A 21,739-nucleotide genomic window follows, 5' to 3' on the forward strand; every position below is an offset into this window, starting at 1 on the left:
TGTGAGCGTTCCCGGAATAACTATATTTTTAAACTAAGTTAGCCATGTATCATATACACAACACACACACACAAAAATTATCTCCATAAACCAAAATTACCGTTTTTCTGTTCTTCAGTGCAACAGGAAGAATATCTGCAACCGAGCCTGAAACAGCAAACATACATTTTTTATTTACTAACATAGTTTGTCTGTTGCTTTTATTGCCTATTTTACACAGATGATGATAAACCATTAAATCTGATCCTGCTGTAATTTTCTAAGAATATCATGAAACCCGATCCTGCTGTAATTCTAAAAAAAAAAAATAACGTTCCACATTTGTTCATTCACAAAGTCATATCTCATATGTAATGTATGATGAATTCCTTACAGTTTGATGTCATATTAATTTTTGCTTGGAAATTTTTTGAGGCGCTTATTTACTTGCGTACATGAATGTATGTTATTGTAAATCTCTGAATGCCCAAGGATAAAATGAAAAACATGGAAACGAAAACAAAATTTAATTGAAAAGAGATGGAAGAAGAATGTAGACTTACAATGATCTCAATACAAGAGAAGAAAGCTAGCTCCAAATTTAGGTGGTTAGTTTTTAATAACTCCCACGCATTAATCTTCTTGGCGTTAATTGATATAGCAGCTTCATAGAGGGATGCATCATTTACTAAATTAAAATATAAAATAAAATGTGATTACTATTTAAACAAAGATGACAGGTTTTCAAATTCTATAGTTACCACTAGTCCTTATGTCTTAATTTACCTTTATTTTTTGACCCTCCACCTTTTTTTATTTGCGTGTTAATTTCGCGGGAATTGCAATGTTGATACAGCTCAATACTCCCGAAGTCCCGAGTCCCGACCTCCCCTTAGGCTTTTTAACAAATTATTAAACAGGAGAGAAATCAAATTTATCTCCCCGGGTATTTTCGAGAATTCGCACTTTAAAAGCGGGGGCAACACTGGAAAGAAAATTGTGCACTACCTTTTAAGTTAAACCCCGTCAAACGGCCATTTACTGATGTGTACTAAACCAAGGTTAAGTTGGGGTCCCACAGTTAAATTATTATTCAGTAAATTTATTACCTTTACCCTTCTTCAACCTAGATCCATTTACTCCTCCTTCAACCTCAACGGCTCAACCTCCAGTTCAGTATGTCTTCTCGAGAATGATGTTATGTCCTTTGGATTGCTTTAGGGCGATCAACATGGTCATCTGAATTATATTTGTTGCATTATATTTGTTGGTTTATGGCCAATACTACCCTCATTCTAATACATACAATCTTGTTATTCCACAATTTCGAGTACTAATTCCATTGATCTATTGCTATTATCAACTGTATTTGCTGTGGGGAGTGAATTTCAGGGATAAAATTTAAGAAAACAACTCACTCACGCCACGATATGAGGAAAATGGAATAGAAGTGAAGAACACAAGTTCAGACAAACTACTAACCAAGTAACCATGGTGTTAGTGGAAGGAAACGGCAAACTTAACATCGTTAGCTGACAGAGGGACCCACAGTTACTGCTATATTTCCAAACAAATTATTATTCTATTCAGTTTTTAACTTTTTTATTCTTACTTTATTGTTTGTGTCTTGGGATATATTCAGTTTGTTTATGGGGGGATTAATGGGGGTGCGCTCAACATTAAACAGTGACTCTATTTCTATAGTTCCTAAAAACAAGGATACTTTGTTTTTACTTGTAATTACATAATCTTTAATTAAAGGAAAAATTATCCCCATTAATCTCAACTTTGCCTCGTCCGTCAATATTAATCCTAACTTTTGATTATTTCATATCACTCCCAATTTTGTACCCTATTAAGTTACCTAGACACGTGTTCACACGTGATAGGTCCAAACAAAATTACAAAAAATAAATAAATAAATAAATAAATAAACAAAAAAAAACATTTTAAAAAAAACAAAGAAAAAACCACCTCCGGCAGCGGCGCCCCTATCATTTTCGGCAGGCGGCAGCCTTGCCACCTCTGACAATAGCGCCAACAGGGAGAAATCCCCAGTTCTCCAGCAGTTTTCGCCCCCTTCGCCGCCGATTTCACCCCCTCCTCGCCGATTTCGCCTACACCTTCCTTTCCCCTTCAAATTCCGCCCCATTCCCCATCGAATTTCGCCCCATTCCCCTAACCATGGGCAACATGCGACAATCAACCACAAAATCGGCCACAAACAATCGAAATCGGCCAATTTTGGGGTTGAAATCAACCATTTAGCCCCAACATCGGTCGATTTCGGCAATTTGTGGCCAATTTTGGTGGTCGATCTTGGGGAGGGGGTTGTTTTATTGGTGGGGAAACGGCCGTTTAGGGCTGTGATGGGTTTTCCGGTAGTGGTGGGCTAGTAAGGGAGTGCGTGTGATGGCTGGCTGCCCTGGGCTGTGTGTGGGGAGGGTATGCGTCGGTGGTGGTGGAGGTGGGGCAAGTGCTAGGTTAGTTTTATGAAATTTAATTTTTTTTAAAACATTTTTTTATTTTCTCTTTTTTTCAACCAATTATATATTGACACGTGTGCAAAATAAATCTAATTCACGAATGTTTACCTAATTAACCAATTGCAAGTTATATGGGTGCAATAAAATTAATCCCATACAAAGTTGGGAGTGATGGTGAATAAACGATAGTTGAGATCGATTAATATTGGCGTATGAGGCAAAGTTGAAATTAATGGTGGCAATTTTTCCTTAATTAAATGAGTGAATGACATTGCATCATTTGCATGATTGTATTGTAGATACTTTTATCAGTCTTGGCTTTCAATTTCGTAGGTACTCCAGGGCTGTTTTTGAGATTTTGGAAGCCCTGGGACAAAATAATATATAATGTGCTTACGAAGTATATACTCCCTTCGTCCCCAAATGATATTCCCTTATGGCCTATTTTTAGTCCCATTTGCTTTTTTCAAGTACTATTAATATCAATTTTCGTATCAAATTTCCATTTTATTGCAATGCAAATTTAACTTTTTTATGTAAATTTTGTTTTTCAATTATTTTTATTACTTTCTCTCTATACTATTTTACATACCCAATGTAAATTTATCTTTTCAGTTTAATTTTACTACTTTTATTTAAATTTCTTAATTCCTTTGATTTTTGCCTATCCATAAGGATCTATCATTTGGGGACTGAGAGAGTACGTTAAAGTATATACTTTATTTATTTATTTTTTTTAGTTTTAATGTTGGACAGTTGGAGAGTAATTCCAAACTTGCACCGATTTCACGAACTCAAGCCTACCACGGATATTTATGACAACATATAATGGTCATATATGATTCCAAACAACATTATATGACCCAAAGATGTATCCCCTACGGTATCAAAACATTTCACCGCTGGGCCTCGTAACCTCAAAAGTTCCTCAAAAAGCGTGGATAATAGTCTTCAATTTTGGAATTTTTTGACATCTTTTCGCCTAGAAATAAAAATTGCCGAGATATTTAACATGGTCCCTAATACCCTCCGGGAGTCCAATTCGGTGGGTGGAACCATCCAATACGCCTTGAAACGGTCAATTTACCCGTATGAAACTTGCACAGATTTCGTGAATTGAAGCCTACCACAGACATTTTTAAAAACATATAATGGTCATACATGGTTCCAAACGTCATTATATGACCTTAAAACGTATCGCCTAACGTTTCAAGACATTTCGACACCAGACCCCGTAACCTCAAAAATTCCTTAAAGAGCGTGGATAATAGCCTTAAAAATTGTCGAGATATCTACCATGGTCCCTATTACCCTCCCAGGGTCCGATTGGGTGGGAGCAACCATCCAATATGCCTTAAAACGGTCAATTTACCCGTTCGAAACTTGCACTGATTTCATGAACTGAAGCCTACCACGGACATTTTTTAAAATATATAATGGTCATATAGTTCCAAACGTCATTATATGACCCTAAGATGTATCCCTTAAGTTCTCAAAACTTTTCGCTACCGGACTCCATAACCTCAAAAATTTCTCAAAAAGTGTGGATAATAGCCTTTAATTTTGGAATTTTTTTACCTTTTTTCACCCGAAAATAAAAATTGCCGAGATGTTTACCATGGTCCCTAATATCCTCCGGGAGTCAAATTGGGTGGGTGGACCCATACAATATGCCTTAAAACGGTCAATTTAGCCATTCGAAACTTGAACCGATTTCGTGAACTGAAGCCTACCACAGACATTTTTTACAACATATAATGGTCATATATGGTTTCAAACGTCATCATATGACCCTAAGATGTATCCCCTAGGGAATCAAGACTTTTCGCCACCGGGCCCTGTAACCTCAAAAATTACTAAAAAAAAGCGTGGATAATAGTCTTTAATTTTAGAATTTTTGACCTTTTTTCGCTCGAAAATAAAAATTGCCGAGATGTTTACCATGTTGCTTAATACGCTCCAGGAGTCTAGTTGAGTAGGTGAAACCATCCAATATGCCTAAAAACGGTCAATTTAACCGTTCGAAACTTGCACCGATTTCGTGAACTGAAGCCTACTACGGACATTTTTTACAACATATAATACTCATATATGGTTCCAAACGTCATTATATGATCCCTAAGATGTATCCCCTCGGGAATCAAGAATTTTCGCCACCGGGCCCCGTAACCTCAAAAAATTCCTCAAAAAGCGTGGATTAGCCTTTAATTTTGGAATTTTTTGACCTTTTTTCGCCCGAAAATAAAAAATTTCCGAGATGTTCACCATGGTCCCTAATACCCTCCGGGAGTCCAATAGGGTGGGTGGAACCATCCAATATGCCTTAAAACGGTCAATTTAGCCGTTCGAAACTTGCACAGATTTTGTCAACTGAAGCCTACCACAGACATTTTTTACAACATATAATGGTTATATATGGTTTCAAACGTCATCATATGACCCTAAGATGTATCCCCTAGGGAATCAAGACTTTTCGGCACCGGGCCCCGTAACCTCAAAAATTACTAAAAATGCGTGGATAATAGTTTTAATTTTGGAATTTTTTGACCTTTTTTTGCCCGGAAATAATAATTGCCGAGATGTTTACCATGGTCCTTAATACCCTCCAGGAGTCTAATTGAGTGGGTGGAACCATCCAATATGCCTTAAAACGTTCAATTTAATTGTTCGAAACTTGCACCGATTTCATGAACTAAAGCATACTACGGACATTTTTTACAACATATAATACTCATATATGGTTCCAAACGTTATTATATGACCCCTAAGATGTATCCCTTAAGATCTCAAGAACTTTCGCCACAAGGTCTCGTAACCTCAAAAATTCCTCAAAAAGCATGGATAATAGCCTTTAATTTTGGAATTTTTTGACCTTTTTTCGCCCGGAATTAAAAATTGCCGAGATGTTCACCATGGTCCCTAATACCCTCCGGGAGTCCAATTGGGTGGGTGGAACCATCCAATATGTCTTAACACGGTCAATTTAGCCGTTCGAAACTTGCATCCATTTCGTGAACTGAAGCCTACCACAGACATTTTTCACAACATATAATGGTCATATATGGTTTCAAACGTCATCATATAACCCTAAGATGTATTCCCTAGGGAATCAAGACTTTTCGCCACCGGACCCCGTAACCTCAAAAATTACTAAAAAAGCGTGGATAATATTCTTTAATTTTGGAATTTTTTGACCTTTTTTTCGCCCGGAAATAAAAAATGCCGAGATGTTTACCATGGTCCTTAATACCAAATGTCGAGATGGTTACCATTGTCCCTAATACCCTCTGGGAGTCCAATTGGTTGGGTGGAACCATCCAATATGCCTTAAAACGTTCAATTTAACCGTTCGAAACTTGCATCGATTTCGTGAACTGAAGCCTACTACGGACATTTTTTACAACATCTAATACTCATATATGGTTCCAAATTTTATTTTATGACCCCTAGGATGTATCCCTTAAGGTCTCAAGAACTTTCGCCACAAGGTCCCGTAACCTCAAAAATTCCTCAAAAAGCGTGGATAATAGCCTTTAATTTTGGAATTTTTGGACCTTTTTTCGCGCGGAAATAAAATTTTCCGAGATGTTTACCATGGTCCCTAATACCCTCCGGGAGTCCAATCGGGTGGGTGGAACCATCCAATATGCCTTAAAACGGTCAATTTACCCGTTCGAAACTTGCACCGATTTCGTGAACTGAAGCTTACTACGGACAATGTTTACAACATATAATGGTCATAAATGGTTCCAAACGTCATTATATGACCCTAAGATGTATTCCCTAGGGTCTCAAGACTTTTTCGCCACCGGGCCCCGTAATCTCAGAAATACCTCAAAAAAATGGATAATAGCCTTTAATTTTTGAATTTTTTGACCATTTTTCGCCCGGAAACAAAAATTGTCGAGATGGTTACCATTGTCCCTAATACCCTCTGGGAGTCCAATTGGTTGGGTGGAACCATCCAATATGCCACTAGTGGAAAAAATCTTATTTGTAACAAGCTATTCGTAACGGACATATGATTTTCCGTTACAATTAAGTCATTCGTAACGGGCAAATTCAATGTCCGTTACAAAAAAGTTATGAAATGGGCAGGAAAAGGGTTATTCGTAACGGACAAATTGGTGCCCGTTACGAAAAAGTTGTTATTCGTAATGGACATATTGGTGCCCGTTACGAATAAGTTGTTATTTGTAACAGGCATTATTCTGCCCGTTACGATTAAGTAACTAATCGTAACCAACAAATATTGCCCGTTACAAATAGAAAAGTCAACAGAATTTTGACCTTGTTATTTGTAACTAACATAGGGTGTCCGTTACGAATAAAGTAAGCCCTAAGTTTTCGCTTTCCCCTTTCTCACTCCCTCTGTCAAAAAAATTCCTCTTTCTCTCTCCAATATTGAAGCAGCTCCCGCGCGTTTTGCTCCTCTCATTCTCACTCTTCTCCTCCATTGAAGCGCACTTTGATTTCTCCATTATTGAAGCGCACTCCGAGTTCTCCATTATTGAAGCGCACTCCGATATTGAAGCGCACTCCGAGTTCTCCATTATTGAAGCGCACTCCGAGTTCTCCATTGAAGCGCACTCTGAGTTCTCCATTGAAGCGCAGTCCGAGTTCTCCATTGAAGCGCACTCCGAGTTCTCCATTGAATGAAGCGCACTCCGAGTTCTCCATTAACGAAGCGCACTCCGAGTTCTCCATTGAATGAAGCGCACTCCGAGTTCTCCATTAACGAAGCGCACTCCGAGTTCTCCATTGAAGCGCTGTCTGAGTTCTCCATTGAAGCGCTCATAGTTCTCCATTAAAGCGTACTCTTTCTCTGTCCTCCCCCAATTTCGTAACCCTTGTTTCAGTTTGCTTAATTGCAATTACTGAATTATAGGTTTTATTTTTTTTTCCCCAAATTAATTGATTGATTTTACTATTTTCCATTTGTTTTGGGTTTTATTATGTTTTAGTTTAAAAGCCTTTGAATTTTGAGCTAAGTATGAATTATGTTTTTGTCTGACTTGTTTTTGGAGAAAGTTACCTGCTATCTGAGAATATATGCTGTAATGCTACATTTTCTATGATAAATTCAGTTTATATGAAAAATTATATAGTGGAAATTGCAACCAAGTCAAGGATGAGGCTGCCTACTATATTGATTCAACAATTATTGAGGTGCACAAGTGGAAAGGAAGTTTTGAAAAAAAATAAATAATAATAAAAGATATTTCCTTCAATGGTGTGCTTATTAGATCATATTTCTCTGTAACTGTAATGAGGCTGTGTGGATTATTAGATATATAAAAAATATTGGGGAATAATGCCAGCCTTTGTAGTGCTTATGAGTATGTGTGTGTTTTTACAGGAAGGAACTTATGTGTTTGAACTAATTGTTACTTGAATCAATATGTTGCATTATGTGACTGCAAGACCTTGTTTTGTACAATCATAGAGTTGGCAAAAAATCGCTTTATTGAGCTAGGTGCTGAGCTATGGCATTGTTGTCACTAATTTTTCCCTTGTGTTTTATCCTCAAATTAAAATGGTGTTAAGTTGCTGAAATATCTGTGTTTGCTTCTTGCCGACTAACTGTTATGTCTTATATAGCACTTTGTGCATTCCTGCCCTTTCCTACTGAGATAGTACAGCTTCCATAAGATAGCACAGGGCGTGCCAACTTTCCATGATAGCCTGTACACATTATCTTGTTTGTATCAGAACGCCCAATTAGCAAAATAGTTTGCCTTTTTCTGTTGAGATAGTGGTGATAGGAAATTTTGTGCCATGTTGTAACATTTTATGATTGTTACATTCTGCTGTTTCTTGTGTAATCACTCTCTGGATGTGCAAGAAGCATGAAATTGGTTTAGGACCTCCATTTTCTATCATGATGAAATTAGTGTTCTCTTTGGTTATTGATTGTGTTTATGTTTGTTGATGTTCAGGTTTCATCATATCTGGTTACCGTAATTCCCAGCAATAATAAGCATCGCCAATTGATTATGACATAAGTTTTCATTCGTGGTATAAATTTGACATTTCTACAACACAAGGGCTCTTTTCAATTGCTTGGTTTAGTTTGGTTAGAAAGGAAAATCAGTAGGGAAGGATTTCAAAATTTTTAATCATATTGAGAAAAAGGTATCCTTTTCTCATGAAACTATCTCACTATATAGTTTATCAATAAGGTTAATCCTTTAAAATGAGTAAAAAAAAACCAATCACAATACGATGAAAAGGTATTTGTATTATCAACATAAAACTTATCTCATGTCTTACATTATAATGTTAGTTGTTCAATTTAATGTTACTCTAAAATTGATTAAAAGTTACCCAATAATTATTTGATATGATATACATACATTAATATCGTTAAACATCCGAGAGTGAGGGGTAGCTCAAGTTGATAGAACTTCCCTCTCTATATATATGTATTATTATATGTATTCTTATTTCAAATAACTTTTGAATGTTATCAAAATAAAAACCTTTACAAAATTGTTATCTGACCCTAAGTTTAAAAGTCTTACTACAGTGATATTCCTGGCCATTTGTTTGGAAATGGAAACTTACTTCTATTTAATTTGATATTTTGATTTTGGTGGGAAATGGGAGTGACTTGAATCTGATGTTTCAGGAGCAGCTCGGTCCTTAGCTCCCTCAACTCCATTAAAGAAGCTCCGTCCTCATTTCAAGATGGTGTTTTGATTCGGCTTAAATCTGACAATTTGGTATGAGTAATTAATTGTTTTGTAGCTTGTTTTTTTTTGTTTAATTAGTACATTGCATTTAGAGTTTCTTTCTTATGATTTTTGTTTAATTTTCTTCCAATTTTATGCCAATTCAAATGTGTTAATATTTATTATGCTTTATATTTTCATTAGGAGTAAATCTTGAATAGTCCCCGTTTGGGACTGTTCTTGGAATTGTATTCTCACTTAGGATGTAAATGGATGCTTGTTTTTCGGAAGTAAAGGTAATTTTGTGTTAGCATTCCCTAATGAAGGAGGCGTTGAATGTGGCTACTACATTATGAGATACATGTATGAGATTGTTACTTCTCACTTGGAGTGCAAAGGTGTCTTAGAAGAGGTTAGTAGTTTTTTTTTTTTGCAAATTTTGAAACCTTTTTAGCTCTATACGCTCCCAAGAGTAAGATAATGGTCAATTGTTATTGATTTCAATTCATAAAAACCAAAATATAAGGTAATTAAGGATGTTTAGTGTTATATTGTATTAATTTGGAACAATACATGAAAGATAGGAAAGGTAGAAGTCCCTTAGGCAATTTTCAAGCCTTTTTGGCTCTATACGCTCCTAAAAGTGAGTAATTGGTCAATTCTCATTGATTTCAATTCATAGAAACCAAAATATAAGGTAATTAAGGATGTTATGTGTTATATTGTGTTAATTTGAACAAATACTTGAAAGATGGGAAAGGTAGAAGTCCCTTAGACAATTTTGAAGCGTTTTTGGCTCTATAAGCTCCCAAGAGTGAGATAATGGTCAATTTTCATTGATTTCAATTCATAAAAACCAAAATATAAGGTAATTAAGGATGTTTAGTATTATATTGTGTTAATTTGAACCAATACATGACAGATGGAAAAGGTAGAAATCCCTTAGGCAATTTTGAAGCCTTTTTGGCTCTATACGCTCCTAAAAGTGAGTAATTGGTCAATTCTCATTGATTTCAATTCATAGAAACCAAAATATAAGGTAATTAAGGATGTTATGTGTTATATTGTGTTAATTTGAACAAATACTTGAAATATGGGAAAGGTAGAAGTCCCTTAGACAATTTTGAAGCGTTTTTGGCTCTATAAGCTCCCAAGAGTGAGATAATGGTCAATTTTCATTGATTTCAATTCATAAAAACCAAAATATAAGGTAATTAAGGATGTTTAGTATTATATTGTGTTAATTTGAACCAATACATGAAAGATGGGAAAGGTAGAAGTCCCTTAGGCAATTTTGAAGCCTTTTTGGCTCTATACGCTCCTAAAAGTGAGTAATTGGTCAATTCTCATTGATTTCAATTCATAGAAACCAAAATATAAGGTAATTAAGGATGTTATGTGTTATATTGTGTTAATTTGAACAAATACTTGAAAGATGGGAAATGTAGAAGTCCATTAGACAATTTTGAAGCGTTTTTGGCTCTATAAGCTCCCAAGAGTGAGATAATGGTCAATTTTCATTGATTTCAATTCATAAAAACCAAAATATAAGGTAATTAAGGATGTTTAGTATTATATTGTGTTAATTTGAACCAATACATGAAAGATAGGAAAGGTAGAAGTCCCTTAGGCAATTTTCAAGCCTTTTTGGCTCTATACGCTCCTAAAAGTGAGTAATTGGTCAATTCTCATTGATTTCAATTCATAGAAACCAAAATATAAGGTAATTAAGGATGTTATGTGTTATATTGTGTTAATTTGAACAAATACTTGAAAGATGGGAAAGGTAGAAGTCCCTTAGACAATTTTGAAGCGTTTTTGGCTCTATAAGCTCCCAAGAGTGAGATAATGGTCAATTTTCATTGATTTCAATTCATAAAAACCAAAATATAAGGTAATTAAGGATGTTTAGTATTATATTGTGTTAATTTGAACCAATACATGAAAGATGGGAAAGGTAGAAGTCCCTTAGGCAATTTTGAAGCCTTTTTGGCTCTATACGCTCCTAGAAGTGAGTAAATGGTTACTTTTCATTGATTTCAATTCATAGAAACCAAAATATAAGGTAATTAAGGATGTTTTTGTATTATATTGTGTTAATTTGAACAAATATTTGAAAGATGGGAAAGGTAGAAGGCCCTTAGGCAATTTTGAAGTGTTTTGGGCTCTATACGCTCCCAAGAGTGAGATAGTGGTCAATTATCATTGATTTCAATTCATAGAAACCAAAAAATAATATAATTAAGGATGTTATGTGTTACATTGTGTTAATTTGAACCAATATTTGAAAGATGGGAAAGATAGAAGTCCTTTAGCACAATTTTGAAGCCTTTTTGGCTCTATACGCTCCCAAAAGTGAGTAAATGTTAACTTTTTATTGATTTCAACTCATAGAAATCAAAATATAAGTCAATTAAGGATGTTATGTGTTTTGTTTCTATATTATGAGTTTTATTTCTATAATTTGGTTCATCACATTTATTCTAATGATTCTTTTTATTATGGATTGTTTTTATTTTGTAATCACTTTCATATGGTTTTTTTTTTCAATAGGATTTTAGTCCAAGGACCGCCCCGTATGATGTTGACGAGTTGAATTTGGTTCGAGAACAATGGGCGCAATACTTTAGAAGTAAATATTTATTGAATGCTTAACTATTAGCTTAGGTAGAACAACGTAATATTTTTAGTGTTGTTGTATATGTTGGATAAATTTATACAAGTTTTTATTTGTAATGTGTTACTACTTCAGTTTTTATATTACGTCGTATTAATTTTTACGAAAGATTGTTTGGTATAATTGCTTTTTACAGGAACAGGTATATTATAACAGGTTTTAATTAATATATATTAATTATATATAAATACATGCTGTCGAAATTAAATAAAATGAAAATTTAATTTAATAATTATTTGTAACGGACAGCAAAATTGTCAGTTACAAATAACCAGTTATTCGTAACGGGCACTTTTGTTGCCCGTTACAAATAAGTGTTAAATTATATACAATAAAACTCTATTCGTAACGGACATTTAAGATGTCAGTTACGAATAATGGGTTATTCGTAACGGACATCTAAAATGTCAGTTACGAATAATGGGTTATTCGTAACGGACATCTGAAATGTCAATTACGAATAATGGGTTATTCGTAACGGGCATCTGAAATGTCAGTTACGAATAATGGGTTATTCGTAACGGACATTTCAGATGCCCGTTACGAATAACAATGGCCATCCGTAACGGCCGCATACGTAACGGACGCTGCCCGTTACGGATGGCCCTTTTTTGCCCGTTACGGATGAGGATTTTTCCACTAGTGTGCCTTAAAACGGTCAATTTAACCGTTCGAAACTTGCACCGATTTCGTGAATTGAAGCTTACCACAGACATTTTTTTACAACATATAATGGTCATATATGGTTTCGAATGTCATTATATGAGCCTAAGATGTATCCCCTAGGTAGGGCTGGCAAATGGATCAGGTCGGGTCGGGTTCGTGTTCGGGTCACCTAAATTCGGGTCAGCAACCCCCCAACCTGACCTGATCCATTTAACTTTTTCGGGTTGGAAATCCTGACCCGAACCTGATAATTTCGGGTTCGGGTCAACCCGAAATTGACCTGATATTTTTATTTTATTTTATTTTTTTGGTCTATATCAAGTTTCTTTGTCCTGTAACTGATTTTTGTAAAAAAAAAAGTTCATAAGTTTTCATTTCAAACCAAAATAAACAACAAGGTAACATCCTAAATTCCTAATTAATGATTACAACCCAATTTTTTTTCTTTTAATTAAAAACCATACCTTACAAATCATAAATTAGAGGATATATAACAAAAAATGAGAATAGTACTGTTAACATCATCAAACATCAGCTTCCTCACACCCTTAAATCCTTTAATTTCACTCATTAGAACTTAGGTGTTGCTAGTTGATAGTTTGCTACTATCAATAAAACCGCTGCCGCCACCTCTCATTCTTCATAAATTTGATGCGTAGAAACTAGGAAGTCAAGGAACTGCCTGCCGCTGCCTATTCTTGAATTGCAAATGGATCTCCACGGTTGAAGAGAGAGAAAACTGAAATAGCTAGGAGACAGAAAGAGCTTCTTATGGCTGTGAGAAGTGAGGGCCGTGAAGCTGAGGAGTGAGAGTGTGAGAGGATTTTAGGGTTTTAGTTTTTATTAGAACCTAAATATGGGCTTGGGCTGGTTAACTTTGGTATTTTGTTTTTTTTTTTTTTTTTTGGGTATTTAACTTATTTCGGATTAGATGGGTCGTTTTCGGGTTGAGATTTTCAACCTTAACCTAACCCATTTAATTTCGGGTTCGGGTTCGTGTCGACCCATTTAAGTTTTCGGGTCAAAAATCTCAACCCAAACCCGCTTTTTTCGGGTCGGGTTCGGGTCGGGTTTTCGGGTCGGGTCACTTTTTGCCAGCCCTACCCCTAGGGTCTCAAACCTTTTCGCCACCGGGCCCCGTAACCTTTAAAATTTCTCAAAAAGCATGGATAGTAATCTTTAATTTTGAAACTTTTTGACCTTTTTTCACCCGGAAATGAAAATTGCCGAGATGTTTACCATGGTCGCTAATTCCCTCCGGCAGTCCAATTGGGTGAGTGGAACCTACCATCCAATATGCCTTAAAGCGGTCAATTTACCCGTTCGAAATTTGCACCGATTTCGTGAATTGAAGCCTACCACGAACATTTTTTACAATATATAAAGGTCTTATATGGTTCTAAACGTCTTTATATGTCCCTAAGATGTATCCCATAGGGTCTCAAGATTTTTCACCTCCGGGCCCTGTAACCTCAAATATTCCTCAAAAACCGTGGATAATAGCCTTCAATTTTGGAATCATTTTTACCTTTTTTCGCCCAAAAATAAAAATTGCCGAGATGTTTACCATGGTCCCTAATACGTTCCGGTAGTCCAATTAGGTGGGTGGAATAATCCAATACCTCTTAAAACGTTCAATTTACCCGTTCGAAACTTGCACTGATTTCGTGAACTGAAGCCAACCACGGACATTTTTTACAACATATAATGGTCATATATGGATCCAAACGTCATTATATGACCCTAAGATGTATCCCCAAAGGTCTCTAGACCTTTCGCCACCAGGCCCCGTAACCTCAAAAAGCATGGATAAGCCTTTAATTTTGGAACTTTTTGACCTTTTTTTGCCCGGAAATAAAAATTGTTGAGATGTTTACCATGGTCCCTAATACCCTCCCGAAGTCCAAATGGGTGGGTGGAACCATCCAATATGCCTTAAAAAGGTCAATTTACCCAATCGAAACTTGTACCGATTTCGTGAACTTAAGCCTACCACAGACATTTATTACAACATATAATGGTCATATATGGTTCCAAATGTCATATGACCCTTAGATGTATCCCCTAGGGTCTCAAGACTTTTTGCCACCGGGCCCGTAGCTTTAAAAATTCCTCAAAAAGCGTGGATAATAATAGCGCCTTTAATTTTGGAATTTTTTTACCTTTTTTCGCGCAGAAATTATAATTGCCGAGATGTTTACCATGTTCACTAATACCCTCTGGGAGTGTAATTGGGTGGGTGGAACCATCCAATATGTCTTAAAACGGTCAATTTACCCGTTCGAAACTTGCACCTATTCCGTGAACTGATGCCTACCATGGACATTTTTTTACAACATATAAAGGTCATATATGGTTCCAAACGTCATTATATGACCCTAAGATGTATCTCCTACGGTCATAAGACTTTTCGCCACCGGGCCCGTAACCTCAAAAATTCCTCAAAAAACGTGGATGATAGCCTTCAATTTTGGAACTTTTTGTCTTTTTTTTGCCTTGAAATAAAAATTGCCGAGATGTTTACCATGGTCCCTAATACCTTCCGAGAGTCCAATTGGGTGGGTAGAACCATCCAATATGCCTTAAAACGATCAATTTACCCGTTCAAAACTTGCACTGATTTCGTGAACTTAAGCCTATCACGAACATGGGCATAATTCTTTTTTCTAATTATTTTGAACAAATAATCTAGCTTTGGTTCAAAAAAATAATAAAAGAATAATCTAGTTTAGCTTGTGTGAAAAAAAATCTAATAAAACATCCGATTATAATTTAGAAAGATAGTTAATTGATGTTTGATAGCATATACTTGTATGACTTGTATCATTTTTGAAAATATATTATATGTATGTTTAGGTGATACATGCATATATAAAGACATGTTTTGTTAACCTTACTTTCACTTATTTTATGTTTAATGAAGTAAGATAAGTTAAGTTTGATTTAAATAAGCTAAATTTGGTAAAAATAAGTTATGATAAAGATTATCAAAGTACAAATTACAACTAAAATAAGTATAAATATGTTTACAATAGTTTAGGTTCAGATAAGTGAAAATTAGGTAAGTAAAACACACTTTAAGTGGCAAACATTATTACCCCTTCTAAAGCTTAAGTTAGTAAGTGTTTAGAGAGAGAAGTGTGGATAGAAGTAGAAGTGTATTAACAACAGTATATTTAGACAAATTTAAAAATTCAACTAGAGGTAATTTATTACAACATTCCCCCCCCCCCTTTATGTAATTTCTTACATTGTTTTTATTAGGTAGTTTCTCAAAAATTATGGGTTTAATTATGTAGTTTTTGACAAAAAAAATTATAAAAAATATATAAAAAAATAATAATAAAAAAATATCAAGTTTATAAAAAGTTGATGATTTGAAAATACACAATAAAAAGAATTCAACCAGATATTGCATGATTATATTTTTTCTTAACAATAAATCACAAAAGCTAGTCAAAATTAGAATTTATGAATTATCATCTAATTTAGAACGGAGAAAGTACTTCATACTTGTGCACTACTTCAATTCATTGTGCACGTTAATCGGGTACCAAGTTCCAGAACTAATTCCCTCCGGTTCTGGTTTCCGGTTCAAAATATTCTAGATCCAATTCTAAACGGCGCCAGGATTGATTCCAAAATCTTAGACCTTGTTCATACCGATTCAGGGACCTGGGCACCAAGTTTTGCTCACCTCTAATGGCCAACATAGGAGTGTTGGAAATCAGTGGTATGGGTCCATTAGATAGAGAGGAGTGTTGGATTTCAAATAGTTCAAATAACCTACAAGAATATCTCATGGGCCTAAGAGAATCTTCACGATTTCAAATCATATCAGGCCCAATAAAGCTGAAAATGCTCAAATATAGACGATTGATTATGTTGGAAACTTTATTAAAGCTCCTAGGGGAGGTTATGCTTAAGCATCATCAGGTCCAATATCTTAACTTCTCTCGCCTAGCTAAGACTCTAGGAGACATTGTTTGTATTGTTGTATGGAGTGTACAAGCCAGAGCAGCAACATTTTAGGACCTATTCTGATTTACTAAACTAAACTGAACTATACTGAACTGATAGGAGCTGAGTTGAACTGAACTAAAATGAAATGAATTGTTTATGAGAAAAGGAAATTAGGAACTGAACTGAATTGAAATTAAGCTGAAGAGAACAGATCCTTATTTGAATGTCTACTATAACTAAGCTAAGAACAAGAGGATCATCAGACATTCCAACTACACTACACGAGACACCATGAGAAGGTAATTAAGCTAAAAGAGAAGTAGGATATATATATTTAAGTAGAAACAGAGCATTCCATTTACAAGCAGCACTATAAGACACTAAGCAAAGAGAAATCAATCCAGTAGTTGTAGTCTTGTAGATGCAAGACCCAAGAGAAAACTAGAGCAGTAAGGGAAAACAGATGCAGGACTACAGACATACAAAGCTAGGCTAAATACAGCAACAAGGGAAAACAAAGTACACCATTTGTAAGAAATCCATTGTACTTATTTGCCGAAGATGGATTTAAACCACCAAATGCCTTTGGTGTCCTCGGGAGCATCATCAGCTTCCGGCGGAGGGTCAGCTTGAGGAGTCTTATGAAGTTTGCTGACATCATACCCCTCGTCAGTGGCCTTCTGCACCAGCTGGTTGTATATCTCCTCATCCATATGAGGTGTCCGGCAAAGAATCTGTACACACATTATTATTATCATAATCAAATCTCGGAAACACTCAGCTTATCTATATACCACTGTTTTCATTTCCCACATAATAAGTCTTAATCAGCTAGCTAATCAAATCCCACATACTAAGTCTTAATCAACTTATAGCACAACAGTCAACAGTTAATATAACTAGGTTAGGTCCCGTGCCATGCACGGTTATTTTAATTACTCCATGTTTTCTTTTTATAAAATAATTTATGACATACAAAATAAAAAGTTAATATCTTTGTAGAATAAATTATATTCTGCCATAATTATATCTTAATAATCTTATGTAAAACGATTATTTATTTCCTTATTAATTCGTACTTAATTACGCAATAACATAAAAAAGGTAAATATTATTGCTTGTTTATTTGGTTGACAAAAAAAAAAACTTTTCTTTTAAATAACTTCCTTAAATAAATCTTTTCTAATTATATTAAATTAAAAACAAAATACTAAGGACACACCAGGACATGACACGTGTCATTGTTGGTGTGTCTTTTAGTATATAGTTATTGATTTCCAACACAAAAACTTTTGTATACACTCAGTTTACAGTACATCGATCAGTATAAGGATAACTTTTACCTAATTTTAGGATAATTTTTTGTCTTTTTTGAGTAACTTTAAACATAATACAAATTTTTATATAAATAGACAACAAGGAAAGTTTTATAATGGTAATTTAATTACATTCAATAACTAATAATTGATTTTTAGTCATTTAAAATGTGATTTTAACTAATAATATTTTTTTTTTTAATTTTTTTTTTTTGCAAGAACTAATAATTTTTATTTGTATTGGATTACTTTTATGCATATTAGGGTAACTTTTATTCGTTTCAAAGGTAATTATTGTACACTCGAATTTTTTAAAAGTAATTAATATGGGTTCCACATATTAATACAAGTTGTTGTAAGTAACTGATGGAGGAGGAAGATTTTCATCGATGTCTACACGGAACAGTCACTTTTGATTCAGGTAGCCAACCCGGATTAAGGTTTTGATTGATTGATTGTTGTAACTAACTGATCGATCAGAGGTTTTACATGCACGAAACCAGTATTTGCAATTAAAAAATTGAAATAATAATAATTTATGAGAGTAGTATCAAATTAAATAATTAGAAATATAAAGAAGAGATAAAAGGTGTGTACCCAGAGATATTTGCGAGAAGGCTGGCCAATCAAGGCATACTGATAATCATCATCGAGATAGAGAATCCAATAATCGCCAACAACAGGGATGATTGGCAAGAAAGGAGGGACATAGAATTTAACCTTGAGCTTAGCCTCATCGGATTTGGGGTCGGCTTTGTAGGCGGAACCCTCGATAAAACTCCTCTTGCCACCACTCCAGGTTTCGTTGAGAACGTGGACGGTGGCTCCGTCAGGGTTGAGCTTGTAAGTGGCTCTGGTGTTGACGCCGTCTTTCGGCTGAAACAATGACGGAAATGATGCGATTTCATACCACCTTCCCATGTATCGCTCTAGATTCACCCCTTTCACCACTTCCATCTCCTTCTTAGTAGTACTACTACTACCCATCTCTTAATTCTTAATTCTTTCTCTGTCAATTAATTAATTGCACAATTAATTGGAGAAATACTATGTTCTATTGAATGGAATGTTGGGGAATTGGTTTTAGGGAGTAGTAGTATATAACCAACCCTATCTCATCTCTGATTTTGATTTTTGACAACGATACAATTGCTTTACTTTACGTACGTGGCTATCTTCCCACCTTACATATGGATTTTTTTTCTAGGCTTTTCTATTTGAGGGCCCACACCCCTCTAGTTTTCTTTGTCCTCCTCTTTGTGTTTTACCAACAGCCCCTTGTTTCTCACTTGGGCGGAATGGTGTCAATTCGAATGATCGGGTCGGATCTGATAAGGTCAAGTTGGTCAATTTTAAAAATTGGGTCATATTAAATTGTTATGTTCACGTAATTACGCGGGTCTAAATATGTATTGGATATTTTTCGATTCAATATCGAATCAAATTGGATCAAGTGTGATTTTGATACCTCTTTATATCTTCAATTCCAAATTATTCCTTTCTTTTCACACTACTTCATGTCGGCTCCCATTTATGGTTCACATATCCCAACTACTTATGGCTCAAGGGTACGGACTATGAAGTATTCAATCAACAACAATGCTCCTCTTTAACTTTTACAATTACATTATTAAAGATATAAATTATTAAATCATGTATCGACACATCTAAAAATAGAAATTATAAGTATATACAAGTAAATAAAGAAAATATGAGAGCGAGGGAAGTATTTGATTGTTAATTGCATAACAACATAATAATGAGTCCTTATCAAATAGGAAATTGTTGTAATTATTATGAAACTAGCTTAAAAGAAAATTTGTTGTGAATTGTGATACTTCGAACAATCCCTTTTGCATGCACCCGGTGTACAGTATTTTTATTGTACATCGAACATTTTGCGAAAAGTGACCCTTTTTTTGTACAAAAGTAACCCTTTTTCTTCTACAAAAGTGCTCCATATTTTCACAAAAGTGACCCTTTTTTCACAAAAGTGGCCCTTTTTTTTCACAAAAGTGACCCCTTTTTTTCATAAAAATAACCCTTTTTCACAAAAATGATTTTGTTTTTTCACCAAAGTGACCCTTTTTTTCACAAAAGTAACCCTTTTTCTTCATAAAATTGACCTTTTTTTACAAAAGTAATTAAACTATATATGCAAAACAGAGTATCAAAATTAACGAAACAAACACAAAAATTAACAATAGTCATGAAAAAACTATACAATCACTCAAACAAATCAAAAGTCACCGTCGGAACCACCGTTAGCGACGTCGATCGCGTTGAAACTATTGTTGATTCTACCATTTCCGACCATCTCACTGAGCAAAGCGACGAAAAATTTACAAAAAAAGTACAAACACTAACCTAGAGTAGAAACATCAACATCATCAATTATCACCAGAAACTAGAGGAGAGAGGAAAAACAAAAGAAGATGAGAAGTAGAGGAGAGAGAAAAACAAAAGAAGATGAGAACAAGAGGAGAGAGAAAAAACAGAGAAAAAGAAGATTGAAGAAGAAAGATCAAAAAAAGAATCTGTTGAATAAAGAGGAGAGAGAAAATAATATTTCATTTTTTCCTTGCCAAAATTGGGCCACCAAACTCATGCTTCCTTTTGATTTTCATTAAAATAGTGAACACCCGGTTTAATGAAAAGTTTGTGTACTTCGAAATAGAGAAATACAAAAAGTGGAATGTTCGCATTTGAAGGCCGCCTACATGCATGCAAGCTTCCTCATTAAGGAAAGACCGAAAGATGAGAAATACGAAGCTTCTTGAGTTGCTCCAAAATTACCAGAACAAAGGAGGCATAATTTAAAGGGTAATGCTATATGTAGCCCTAAGGGCTATATTTAATAATTAAATACACTCTTGGAAATTGTATAAATTTAGGAATTTATGACAAAAATACGCGTAAATAAGTGTAATTAGTGTTTATATTTTTATGATTTCTTAACTTTTTACGATTTTCAAGTGTAAATTTAATGCTTATATGTAAATTTAATTACACAAACAAAATAGAATTTTGAGTTTGCATCACTTTAGGGGATCTCTTAGGGTCATGTCATCACTGTTAGGGGTCCAGCCCAAGTTATGGTAAAATGTTCATTATTTTGGTCTTCATAAATGGCCCAAATTGCATTACATTTTACTTACTATTATGAGTCTATCTTGGGGCTTATTTTTTGGTGGCTTATTTAGCAAGCTTATCAAGGGTAATACTTGCTAAGAGAGGGCAGCAAGTGCAGTAAGAGCAGTAGAACAAAACACACACAAAAGTGAGGGTTTTGAGTGAAGGTGGTCTTCGGATTTTTAGGGACAGCTTTCAGATATTTGTCCGTCACCGGAAATTCCACCGTCGAATCATCCCCAAATTTTGACATCTTACTCCTGACATCAAGGGCTTCATTTTGGACGGTTGGATCGTCGTTTTGAGGTCTGGTTTGGTCAGAATCTACTTCGGACAGAATTGCTGTTTTTGGGTGAATTCTACTCTTTTGCTCTCTAATTTTGATCTCTTATTGTTTGTTGTTGTTGGTGGGTTGTTAAACCTTTTGTAGACTGATTTGGGTTTATTTTACCCTCAATTATCAATAAGAGAATCTAGGGTGGACTCCTGAAACGGTCCCGTGGTTTTTATTTTTCACATCGAAGGGGTTTTCCACGTATAATCCGTGTGTGTTGATTATTATAGTTTCTTCCGATTATTGTTGGTATTGTTGTTCATTTGCTACTGCTATATTGCTGCCTTGGTTGTGTGATAATTTTGGTTTCATTATATTGAATTTGGGTTGATTGTCTTGTAAGTGTGACATAGTGGGTGTCGTAGTGACCCCTTCCGATCCCTACAATCACGTGGGGTCTCTCCGTCTCGAAGCTGAACATGTGATGGTGAATGGCTGTAAAATAAAGTCAATGATTGAAATTTGGTCAAAGATCCCTCTTTACAATCTAATAAATGGAGATATAAGAATCT

The 21,739-nt window shown here is 35.0% G+C and overlaps 1 protein-coding gene and 1 long non-coding RNA gene across 2 annotated transcripts; one reads left to right on the forward strand and one right to left on the reverse strand.

Moving 5' to 3' along the window:
- Positions 1-7,204: 7,204 nt before the first annotated feature.
- On the forward strand, positions 7,205-11,924 carry LOC145612293 (uncharacterized). Its single transcript, XR_014106567.1, has 4 exons — positions 7,205-7,279; positions 8,405-8,600; positions 9,103-9,190; positions 11,693-11,924. It is a non-coding gene; the product is annotated as an uncharacterized LOC145612293 (long non-coding RNA).
- Positions 11,925-16,748: 4,824 nt separating this feature from the next.
- On the reverse strand, positions 16,749-18,857 carry LOC145611760 (temperature-induced lipocalin-1-like). The gene is made up of 2 exons (XM_081667120.1): positions 18,359-18,857; positions 16,749-17,179 (listed from the first exon to the last, which is right to left on the reverse strand). Exons 1-2 carry the CDS (start codon positions 18,746-18,748, stop codon positions 16,994-16,996), a joined length of 576 nt encoding a protein of 191 aa, XP_081523246.1. The 5' UTR covers positions 18,749-18,857; the 3' UTR covers positions 16,749-16,993.
- Between the last annotated feature and the right edge of the window lie 2,882 nt (positions 18,858-21,739).

Source organism: Chenopodium album, chromosome 24, assembly GCF_948465745.1.
Source record: "Chenopodium album chromosome 24, dcCheAlbu1.1, whole genome shotgun sequence".
Lineage (NCBI taxonomy): Eukaryota > Viridiplantae > Streptophyta > Magnoliopsida > Caryophyllales > Amaranthaceae > Chenopodium > Chenopodium album.